The 12155-nt window shown below is 33.8% G+C and overlaps 1 protein-coding gene across 4 annotated transcripts in view; it reads right to left on the reverse strand.

Moving 5' to 3' along the window:
• The window catches only part of LOC143255817 (uncharacterized), a 43760-nt gene that overhangs the window by 3587 nt on the left and 28018 nt on the right, over positions 1–12155 (reverse strand). For 3 of the 4 annotated variants that reach the window (XM_076512087.1, XM_076512090.1, XM_076512089.1), the window contains 6 exons: positions 10258–10374; positions 9421–9581; positions 7127–7264; positions 6354–6465; positions 5772–5854; positions 4588–4969 (listed from right to left, as the gene is read on the reverse strand). In XM_076512087.1, coding sequence (XP_076368202.1) covers positions 4588–4969; positions 5772–5854; positions 6354–6465; positions 7127–7264; positions 9421–9581; positions 10258–10374 — 993 coding nt within the window. The remainder of the gene's footprint in view (positions 1–4587; positions 4970–5771; positions 5855–6353; positions 6466–7126; positions 7265–9420; positions 9582–10257; positions 10375–12155) is intronic. The other variant, XM_076512088.1, reaches the window with a different exon arrangement.

A 12155-nucleotide genomic window follows, 5' to 3' on the forward strand; every position in this document is an offset into this window, starting at 1 on the left:
TTTAGGGCTAAGGATAATTTATAAGAGTCGTTATAAAATACCATTATATGGTAAGACAAGAGTAGCCCAAGAGTTGGCGGTGGTTGATGGTCACTATTTATTAATTTCTTTATAATCTATTATTTTTAAATTAGTAAATTCTAGGCGTTGAAAGCCCTTTGTGTTCTAAATCAAACAAGCACTTTATAAAGTTTCTTACGAGACTCACCATAATAGGAAGACCCAGCATGATCAGGTGGTTAGGGCGCTCGATTCGTAATCTGAAGGCCGTGGGTTTGAATCCCAGTGACATCAAACGTGATCGCTTTTTCATCCGTGAGGGCGTTATAAAATTATGGTCAATCTCACTATTCGTTCGTAAAAGAATAGCCAATCGTTAGCGGTGGGTAGTGATGACTAGTTGCCTTCCCTCTAGTCTTACACCAATAAATTGGGGGCGGCTAGTGCAGTTAGCCCTTGCACGAAATTCAAACAAACAAACCATAATGCGAATTTTTCATCTATACAAACCAATGTGTATTGAGATTAGCCTGACCATGAAATTTCCTTACTGAAATTAAAGTTCTTGGCCCTTATCGTAAATGCTTTAATTGTGAACACCTAATAGTGTTCATACTTTTATCTAATTGTCGTCTATTCATCTTTTAAACAGGTTATTTTAATTATTATGGTTTTTATGAAATTTCTATCACAACCATGAGACGTATGCCTTTCATTTCGCAGTCAGTTCCAATATTTTCATTAAAGAGGATCCAGCTAGCCGGACCAAATAATGCCTATTAGAAGCCAGACACATCTTTAATGTCAATGAATACTGAATAACAAAGAAGCTTGCTTAAGCTATTTATACTGTTAAAATAGTTAAATGTGATACATTTCTTTTTCTGTTTATTTTGGCCTGTTGTAACGATTTCAAATTACCCCCGTTTTCAAGTTACCCCTCGGTATTATGGAATCGTTTTCAAAGCACCGGGGGAGCCACAAGAAATCGATTTTAAATTACCCCCTTTGATTTTAAATTACCCCCTCTTCTAACGCCAAAATGAAAAACATAATATTTAATATTTGTAGTGAGTGTCGAGTACGTATCTAAGTACATGATAATAGGCAAAAGGTCTATTATTTCTTTTATTAAAATTGATGATTTATATATGATAAAAGGTATTTTAAGGGCTCCTCCTCGCCAGACCACAAGGTCTACATACTGTCTTCATTCAGTATATTGTAATTTATGCATATTAATTTTTTTTTATATTTCTATATGCGCACTGAAATAAAAATGAGTGATTGATAGCATGAGATAAATATTCGAATTTTTACATTATTATTAATGTGTTAATTTCATTTACACACACTGAGTGCGATAAAAACGTCTGGCATCTTAATAAACCGCTAAAACGAGTCTATCGGGAAGGGGGTAGTTTGAAATCAAGGGGGGAGTAAGATGAAATCGATTTCAGACTACCCCCGGAGGTAACCTGAAATCGATTTTGTCCTACCCCCCGGTAATATGAAAACTAATTCAAATTACCGGGAGTAACATTTACAGGGGGGCCTGGGTTGCGCCCGCGTCGCGCCAAACATACTCGCCCTCCCAGCCGTGAGGGCGTTATAATGTAACGGTCAATCCCACTATTCGTTGGTAAAAGAGTAGCCCAAGAGTTGGCGGTGGGTGGTGATGACTAGCTGCCTTCCCTCTAGTCTTACATTGCTAAATTAGGGACGGCTCGGTGCAGTGGGCTAACAACCTACTCACTTAAATACTTGGTGAAGAATCCGAAAGCGATTGCGGCCGGCCCTATGTTCCTAGATGGAATCTGATGGTGATAACTAACATTTACAGGGAGTAATTTGAAATTGTTACACCGGCATGGCCAGGTGGATAACGCACTCGACTTGTAATCTGAGGGTCGCGGGTTCGAATCCCCGTCACATCAAACATGCTCGCTCTTTCAGTCATGGGGACGTTATAATGTGATGATTAATCCCACTGTTTGTTTGTAAAATAGTAGTCCAAGATTTGTCGGGGGATGATGATGACTAGCTGCCTTCCTTCTAGTCTTACATTGCTAAATTAGGGACGGCTAGCGCAGATAGCCCTCGAGTAGCTTTGCGCAAAATTCAAAACAAACCAATCTATTTATTCATCAAGTAGAGGGAGATTAAAAAAATTAATGACGGGATTTCCAAAATTTTGGCCAAGTAGTTTACAATACACAGGGCTTATGTCCATTTCTGCTTACTGTTAAATTCATACCTTAGAAACTCAAAAATGCATGTATATGTTAATAGTAATTTTCCCAATACTGTTTAAAGATTCATAATAACTGGAATTTTTATTATTTATACAAATATTAGTGTTTTCAGTAATTTAAACAAGTTTTGCATTATGTCTGTGTATCTTAAACCATACTAATGATTAGTAGCCTTATTCATCTGTATAGCTATAACGTAAGCTCACAAAACGTTGATAACCGTTTATTATTTCCATATCCAGATAGTTTTTACAAAGGTACTTTGGTGCAAGGTTCTCATAGTCTACTCTGATACTATTCTAGTAGTATTGAAATATCAGAGCCACATCGATATAAGTACTTCTTGAGGTTGTGGAGTATTCCCAACAAATCCTTGTAAAGCTGTACTTCTATTCTACTGGTTACGTTAAGAACAATGACAAAGTTTTATCTAAGCATACCTCAGTTTCTGGGAAAAATTTACCAAGAGGAATTCTTTTAAATTTAACTTTCTGAACCTCGGTAAATGTAATTATATCACAACTTAACCCTTAATCTACTGATTTATTTTCATTATGTTCACAATGAAGAGGTTTACATGTTACATTATATTGGGTACGTTTCTGCTTCTAACAGGAATCAGTGTAAAGGACTGACTACTAATTATGTACACTTTTTTTTTTTCTAAATGAAGTGATCACACCAGTAGTAGCAGGGATTAATATAATGTTATCGAGATTCTTTAACGGATTTTATGTGATCCATTTGTTATTATGGATTCTGCAACAAACTAGTAATTTAGTGTATAATTAATTGAGAAAAATTGGCTTAGAAAGCCAATAACGTCTGGAAACAATCGGTAATTTGAAGTAGAAAGTTTTAACCGTTTCATGCTGTCTAATTTTGTAGGATAACAGGTTTTATTTTGTTGATGTTTGTTTGTTTTGAATTTCGCGCAAAACTACACGAGGGCTATCTGCGTTAGCCGTCCCTAATTTAGCAATTAAGACTGGAGGGAAAACAGCTAGTCATCACCACCTACCGCCAACTCTTGGGCTACTCTTTTACCAAAGAATAGTGGGATTAACCGTCACATTATTACGCCACCACAGCTGGAAGGGCGAGCATGTTTGGTGTGCCGGGGATTCGAACCCGTGATCCTTAGGTTGTGAGTCGCTCTCTAATCACCAGAGGGATCCTGTTTAACGATATCCAACTATATATATCATACTAATAGTTTTATCTGTGTTTTTTTAGGTATTACGATGCTATAGAAAATTTGCCACTTTTGGGTTTGGGTTTGTTTTGTTTTTAATATACAAGGGTTAGCTGCGCTAGCCGTCCCTAATTTAGCATTGTAAGACTAGTGGGAAAGCAGCCAGTCATCATCACCCACCGGCAACCCTTGGACTACACTTTTATCAACGAGTAGTGGGATTGACCATATCATTGTAACGCTGCTACGGCTGAAAGGGCGAGCATCATATTTGGTATGACGGGGGTTTGTATCCGCATTCCCCAGATTACGAGTAGAGTACCTTAAACACTTGGCCATGCAGGGCCTTTTGTTGATGTAATTTAACCAACTACATGCAATAAATGAAATATAAAAGACGTGTATTTATATACACTTTAGACCATAAAGTTAAATTAAACTGGACATTGTATTAGTATTATTTTTCTCTAAACGGATTTAGTTTAGTTAAAAAGTCTTTAGTTACAAAATCAAGTTTAAAAATCAAACAAAATAAATACGAAGTTCATCAAAAGTATGCACAAGAATTGAGTCCTCCCGCTGGTACAGCGGTAACTCTACCGATTTACAACGCTAGCATCAGGGGTTCGATTAACCTCAGTGTACTCAGCAGATAGCCCCCTACTATAAGAAAACACATACACACACAAGAATTGAAATGAGGAACATTTGTATCCAAACTCGCAAAATGACCTTTTGTTTTACTACAGGTTCATTTTGGAATTAATTCAAACCTAAAGACGTAAATGTTTGTATCGACGTTACTCGGAAATTTCGATGCTGTCAGAAAAGTATCGACTCTCCCCCATTGACACAGCAGTATGTCTGCGGACTCACACCAGTAGAAACTGGGTTTCGATACGTGTGGTGGACAGAGCACAGATAGTCCATTGTGTAATTTTGTGTTTAATTCCAAACAAACAAACAAACAGAAAAGTATTAAATGAGGTTACTAGAACTTTGTGAACATTCGTATTAAATTCTGTCAATATACCTCATTTTTCTTAATATAAGTTCATTTTGAACTCATGCTTTAAACACCATTATAACTGTAGATATGATCACATGTTGAAAGATTCTGTAACTGAAGTGACATACCTGTAAGGAAAGTTGGTAAAGAGTCTCTAAAGTTTGTGGTATTCTCTGCCGACTCTCCACTTGTTTTGATGTTGTAAACACCAATGTTATAATATACGTATTCTGCCTTTTTGTTGAGAGCACTGTTCTGAGGAAGCATGTTGTAGTAACCAGTATTAGAATGGTCTAAACTCATTCTAACATGAGGCGCATTCTTACAGTTGAGGTTTTCGCACTCGTTTATTTGTTGATTAGGAGAGAGCGGTTGAGTCTGGAACCTCCCACTGGATGAGCCGTTTCCTTTAGAAGATTTCTGAAGATTTGGAGGACGAGGAGGGGGAACAGGAGGACGTTTCGCCTGTCCTTCGACCAGAGTTATCGTCTTTTTCATTTTAAAATCATTCTTGTGAGATAAAAAACAAAGAAACATACAACAGTCTTACATCTAAAATGCTACAGGCAATGTTTTTTTTTATATTAAGAACTATAACAAAATTAGTATTAAAAATTTTCGATTGCTTTCTTAAACACATTATTTTAATTGGAGATTGTTATTTATTTAATAAACATGCGTCTATCATTTTTTCTTTTTTTCTTCTAATCTGCTGTAGGTTTAAACAGTAAAGGCTTGTGCAATGTATCACTTTTTCCAAGTTAAGTCATATTATTAGCTGTTACATAAAAGGATGCGTCGAAAGAGAGGGTTTTGTTGAACCGCCATTCTTATATGTTTGACTTACATAACAATTGTAAGTTATTTTAACTTTCTGGGGAGCATGCCCCCAGACCATTTAGATTGAAATGCCTTTAGGAGCAAGGAATCTGCTTTTAGCAACAACATACTTTCAGTCACTCATTGTAAAATGTACATGTCTAACCAAGCACACCCACTTTGCTGCTACCTACACCACTGCATAACTTATTGTATTAAGGGTAAATAGACTGATGTATCTTAAACATTTATTAAATCCTTAAAAATAAATAAACAGAAATATTGTGACAATTGGGTAGAAAAATTAGCGTTTCTACTGGACATCTTATAATTATGTAATATGATAATAGGTTTTTTCTACTATTAATATTGTATTTTCTACCCTATTTTGATTACTCTACCAAATATGTTCCTCTGTGGAAAAAATATTCAAAACAATAAAGAGCCATAGTGGATCAAATATAGTGGGACACACACACTGATATATACACACCTGAGAAGGAACAATGTCATCCCCTGAATCAATGTCGCTGTCGTATGTACTTAAAATGCTCACACCATCCACTGAAGACGAACCTGTAACGTTTAGAAATTATAGGTTTAGGTATAATTCAACCAATGATTCTGGAACGTCGCTGTTTACAACACTAAACTGTATTTCATTCACAGTCTCGACAATAACCTTTGTTTTATTTGTCTTGAATCAGTAATTTAGTTTGTTTTTTTTAGAACACGGCCACAATGGGCTTTTCTATTATGTCTACAACAGGGAATCGAACCCCGGAATTTAGCTTTGTAAGTCCGAAGACTATCTGCTGTCACACCAGGGGACAGGCTATGTTCACTGAGTAAAACATTTGTAGTGCAATTAGCTGCCAGCAGGGTGGAGGTTATTTTATTATAAATTTCAAGATTTTTCAATATCAATTTTTTACGGTTAAAATTTAAAACGTATCTAAGGCAAAAACAACTCTTCTTACATGTGATAAGTTATTTTTCTTGTTCATTATATTTTCTGCTGTTTCACATAATTCATTAAGTTGATTACAAAAGGAACAGGTGTTATTATACTCACTAGAGCTACTAGTAAAAGATGACGAACTGAGAAGCTGCGATGGAACTTTTTCATTTTCTGTCTCCAGGACAACAACATCAGAGATTCTGCTATCCTTACTACTTTCTTGACGCTTGAAAGATAATGGAAATTGAGGTCAATAACAGAGTATACTTATTATTTGATGATAACAAAACATTACTAATTTTACTGTAATAATTCAAACATTCAATAAATAATGAGTACATTTTTACAATTATATTTTGCACTCTCTATAGCAAGTCTGCGTGCTTAGCAAATTAAAAATTATATTTTATTATATATGTGTATGTCGCAGAACTTTAAATGTTTAACATTATTACCGGTAGGTGGCACAGTGTTGAATGTAGAGTTATGTGTGCGGAAATACGTTTAAGCTTATATACTAGTAAACTGGCCAGCAACGAATTTTGTATGTACAACGTGCTTGTATTTCTGGCTAACTTAATATTCGTCATACTTTCGATATTTATTTAAGAATGCATCAGTTATTGAAATTAACCGTATACACGTAGTACGATTATTTATAAAACAAGTAGTAATAAACGTGAAGCAGAATGGCTGTCAAGTTTGCTGTTCAATAATAATTAACTTATGTGTATTTTTGTTCCTGTGCTAGAAGATAAAATCGAATATTTTATACAAACATTTCAAAATATTGTGCTCTTTACATTGTTAACTTTATATCACAAATCAAATATATATTTTTATTTTGTTATCAAATTCTATGGAAAATGTGACTCCCAGTTCATTACCTGAGCTAAAATAATTTGTCTTCGGCCAAGTTTTGAAGTGAAAACATCCTGAAGCTCGCAAAAGGTCTTTGGTTCTTTTTTCCTGCATCCTTGGTTCTCAGACTTTTTGTAAATCTCGCGAAGCTTTTTCAGTATCCCCTGTATTTTCATCAGAAAATATTTCTTCATATATATATAATGTGATCATAACAATTATTTTTACTGACTAAGTTTCAAGATTACAGAAGTAAATACCTTAAAATAAAAAATACATTACTTAGAAATAACAAGTATTACTCGTGTACAAAAACCAGTATATTTTGGTAACTTATAGAAAATAATTTGCCATAGTTACCATAGTTAATATCTTGCTTGCTGTAAGAGACAACTTCGTATAAAACTATTTTTAGCCTTCCAGTGACATAACGGTATGACTGCGGACTTATCTTGCTAGAAACCGGTTTTTATATACCAGTGGTGGGAAGAGTACACATATTACATTATGTAGCTATGTGCTTAACTTGAAACACGTTCAAATAAACCAACAATTTGTATTCCAGTGAGAAACCATAACAGCCTGCTTCGTATGACAGCGATTTTTATTTTAACAAGTGATCATAATGGTTCACTTGGTATGAAAGTTATATGTATTTCAGTAAGGGACCATAATGACCTACTTGGTATAATACGTATTTTTATTCCAATAAGGGACCATATGGGCGTATTTTGATAACGGATTACACACTAAATCCAATAATGTGTACATTATAGGTTCTTACTTGATTCAGATATAAATATTCAACATTTCACCAAATTTTCTACTTTGTCATAATTGTTGAGAATACGAAATGTGATTACAAAAGGGTTAACTTACCTGATTCTTCCTATCGTATAGTGAATTACGAAATTCTCAGATTGTTCTTTTTTATAGAACATAGGATTTGGCAATCTAACATACCATAATTACAACAGCGCATTTTTTTTTTTTTCTGCTATGAATGATAACAATCTGAAAAGTATTTTTTCTTGGTAAGGTGTGTTACACCAACTCCAGCATTTCGTTTCTTTGCTATATGGAGTATGAAACTCTTAATATTTTGTTTATATGTAACGAAGTATAACAATAACAAGGTCAGCATTTCTTTTTTTCTGTAGGACGTACAACAAATCAAGAATTTCGTTTCTCTGCTATTGAGTTTACCAATAACTCCAATAGTTAGTTTTGGATTACAGCAACCCAAATAAGTTAAAGTATAAGAAACTGTTATTTATTTAAATAATTTTAAAGAAAGGTCTGCCAGGCTTAGTGATCAGTTTAGGAGGTATTATTTCAATATTTGCTGTATAAAGAACGAGAAAGTTGAGGTCAGGGTTCAGCTTGAAATGTGAACTTGTGATTATAAAGGCAATTATTAAAAGTTGGTTATATTTAAATGATTATGATAATATAAGTTATTTCAAAATTCCATACTGTAAGTTATTTCTTAATGATAGACCTTGTTAAAAGAGGGGTAGTGTTTGGCTCTTAATATGAGGAATAAACTACATCTTGTTAGACATGAAGACATTAAAAATAGTAGTCAAGAAGTTGGATCTTTTTGGGTTTCGATGGTAAAAAACTAATAATTGGTAATATAACATGATATAGATCATCATGTTAAATAGAAAAAGGTAAAAGGTGATCCTATTAAAGTTTCAAGATTATGCAAAGGAATCGTAGTTTAAAGGCATCTGATTTTTTTGTGCTGTGTTATACAAATCATAGAATGCGGACACAAGTTTACGATTTGGAAAAAACAAAACAGGTCAAAGTTCATTTAAGACAGTTTTATTTTTGGAACAGAGTGTTTGTTATACGAAACGAGTCGCTGTAGTCAGCAATGGAGGCCTGCATTTTATATCAAAAATCTCATGAAAAATAGGGTAGGATCATGTGTTTATTTCTTCTTAAAATTAACTGTACAGAAACAACCTTCAACGAATAAATGGCCCTTTGTTGTTTGTATACCATATTTATTAAGCATAATAGCATAAATGCCTGGGGGAGATACTTTACGAACTATAACATCGTAAGCAGTTAGTTCTTGAAGTATAAAAGCATAAGCAGTTAATTAGTAAAGTCCAATAGGCTTAGACTGTTATTTAACCAAGCTTAACAACCTAAACAGTTAGTTAATAAAGAGCACGAAACATAAAACAGTTCGTGTAGTTTAATAACCACAGTTGTTAGTTTAAATACATATAAATATAATGAACAAAATTTAAAAAAAAATAAGATGTGAGGAAATGGTTTAAAGACACACACATAAACTCACTATGGATTTTTTAGATGGCACAACGTGACACATTTGCCATTCACGAAGCATCTGCTCCACTTCTGAAAGTTTTGCTCCTCTTTTGTAAGTCTCCAAAATATCCAAAAGTTTAGAATGTCCTGCGCTTGGAACAATCACCCCATGCTGATTATATATTTCATCTGAACTCAAAAAATACAACAAATTATTACTATGTTCTAACAATTTAAATATGATGATATTTGTTTAAGAAGAAAATTAACATTATCGAGATATGTTAACTTTTTTATACGATAATTTAGTGCCCCTGTTAAATGTGTTACTGAGTAACACCCTAACAACTTTAATCATTAAGCACTAATACAACTGTTTCACAAATCATTGTGCACAGATTCTCAAAGATTAAAACATTTATTTTACCAATTGTCGTAGATTAGTACTATAATTTTTAAAGACCAATACACTAATTCTCATATATTAGATTTGTTTTCATAGACTGACACATAAATGTTCCTGTTATTATACAATAATTTCACCAATCGTCATAAACGTATAACTCTGTTAACTTTATTATTGAGTTTAGTGTGTCCGTTACTGGGTTTCGAAGCGCCAGGTCTTACACTAAGCTACCAAGACAAATATAAATATTTTTTCTACTGTTTTCTTCTGTCTTAAGTTGAGAGATTAATATTACAGAAAATACACATTTTTCTTTACTGATGAAGCACTTTTATTGGATTTATAAAAAAATGCGTCATGTCAACTGTTTAAAAGACAACAACAACACTAATTACCAAAATTTATTATATGTTAAAGATGGCATCAAAACAGAGCTTAATAGATTCAACAATGACGTACTTGTGATAGAAGGTTCTAGGGGTGGACTACTAAGTACTGATTCCCCGTCTTCTGCAATTTCATCAAGTTTTTCTTTTCCATTCTCTAAAATAACCTTATCTTGTGGCATCAACTTTTCTAATTAAAAAAGAAAATAAAAGAAAGGAGAACACGTCTGTAAAAGTCGATTTTTCGACGAATATTTTAAGTAGTTCATTTGTTTCTAAATGAATTATACTGTATTTTAGATAATACCATTGTTACTCAAAATTATAAATCTCAGTCCATTTTCAAAGATTAATGGAAGGTAAATCACAGGTGAAATATTAAAATGTTATTAATCTTCATATTTAGTACAACAGAGACTCAGTGAAAGCGCTTGAGTTCAGCAAACAGTTAATATTTTGTGTGCACCCTCTCATGCTTTAATAACTGTTGACAGTCTTTCTGGCATTGCTGCAACGTATCTGAGCAAAGTGTCCTTCGGGATTTTGCTTCAAATACCTTTAATACATTCCCATAAAATGTCTTTGAAAGTAACTCTGGATTTGTCAAGTTTTTGATCTATCAAATCTCAAATCTGTTCAACTGGGTTAAGATCAGAACTCTGTGGGGTCCATTATATCACTGAAATGACTCCAACAACTTCTCTTTAACTGAGTACTTTCTGCATAGGTTGGATCAGTGTTTAAGGTCATCATCTTCCTGGCAGTGGAATTCTTTATCAAGCATACGCAAACCACTTTGTATACTACGATGGATCAGTATCTGATGACACTTGTGATGGTCCATTATTTCATATATTTTACAAATATCTCCTGTTGCTTCAGCAGAAAACACCTCAAAACTCTCACACTGCTTCCCCATGCTTCATTGTAGGTGCTATGAATTGAGGTAAGTTATTTTCACTTTTCTTCCATTCGACGTACAACCTACGCTTTCAACCAACGATTTCAATCTTGGACTCATTCGTCTATATCACTCCCTTCCAATCATCAAAATTCCAGTTTTTCTATTCTTGACAGTATTTGAAGATCGATATAAAGGTTGTTTTTTTTTTAAATTGTTACACAACTAAATATTCAATTTCTGTTGAGTCTTCTTGGTGCTATATATCTGGACACTTTTCTGTTATTTGGTACATGTCTGATTATCTTATGCTCTATATCATTGGCTGTCTTCATTCTGTCCTGAAGGCAACATAAATGAAGATACTTAACATCAGTATAATTAAGTTTCGGTGTTCTGTCTTTTCCCTTTATGTTTTTAAAATTTACCTATCTGGAGTTTACGATCTATTGTGAACTTGACAGTTTTTAAGAAGCGTTTTAAGTCTGCAGAATTTATCAGAGAGTCCAACTAGCATCACACAAGACTTTTGTGCAAACTCTTTGCTCTACTGACAGTTCATTATGCCTTGTGGGTCGTAGCATGACAAACTTAATATATAGTGTTAAACACTGTTTTTATCAAGGTTTATTTGTGGAGTGCTATTAAAATGATTTCTTCTAGCATATACCAGCACCATATGTGAGCTCCTTGTTAATTTCTTTCTGTTTAGTTAAGTCACTGCATGGGAAACCATGACACTAAATGTGATCAGTACATTAATTCAAACAGAACCCTTCGTACAAGTCTATGGGGATTATATAGTGTGTTAAGTATAATATAGTGTGTTAAGTATTCTTACTCTGACTCATTCAGTTCTCAAAAGTGATGAGTGAAGTATAAACATAGTGTTGAAAGAATTAGTCCAACGAAATGGAAAAAAAAGGAAAACATATTCTCTTTTCCTAACATTATTGCACAGTATTATATGTGATAAAATTACCAGTCCTCGGGCAGACGATGGACTGTTATATCAACGAAAAAATGGTGTTTTGCGCACTTTCACGTCAGGGAAATGTGAATTGACCCGT

This window comes from Tachypleus tridentatus, chromosome 7, assembly GCF_004210375.1.
Source record: "Tachypleus tridentatus isolate NWPU-2018 chromosome 7, ASM421037v1, whole genome shotgun sequence".
NCBI lineage: Eukaryota > Metazoa > Arthropoda > Merostomata > Xiphosura > Limulidae > Tachypleus > Tachypleus tridentatus.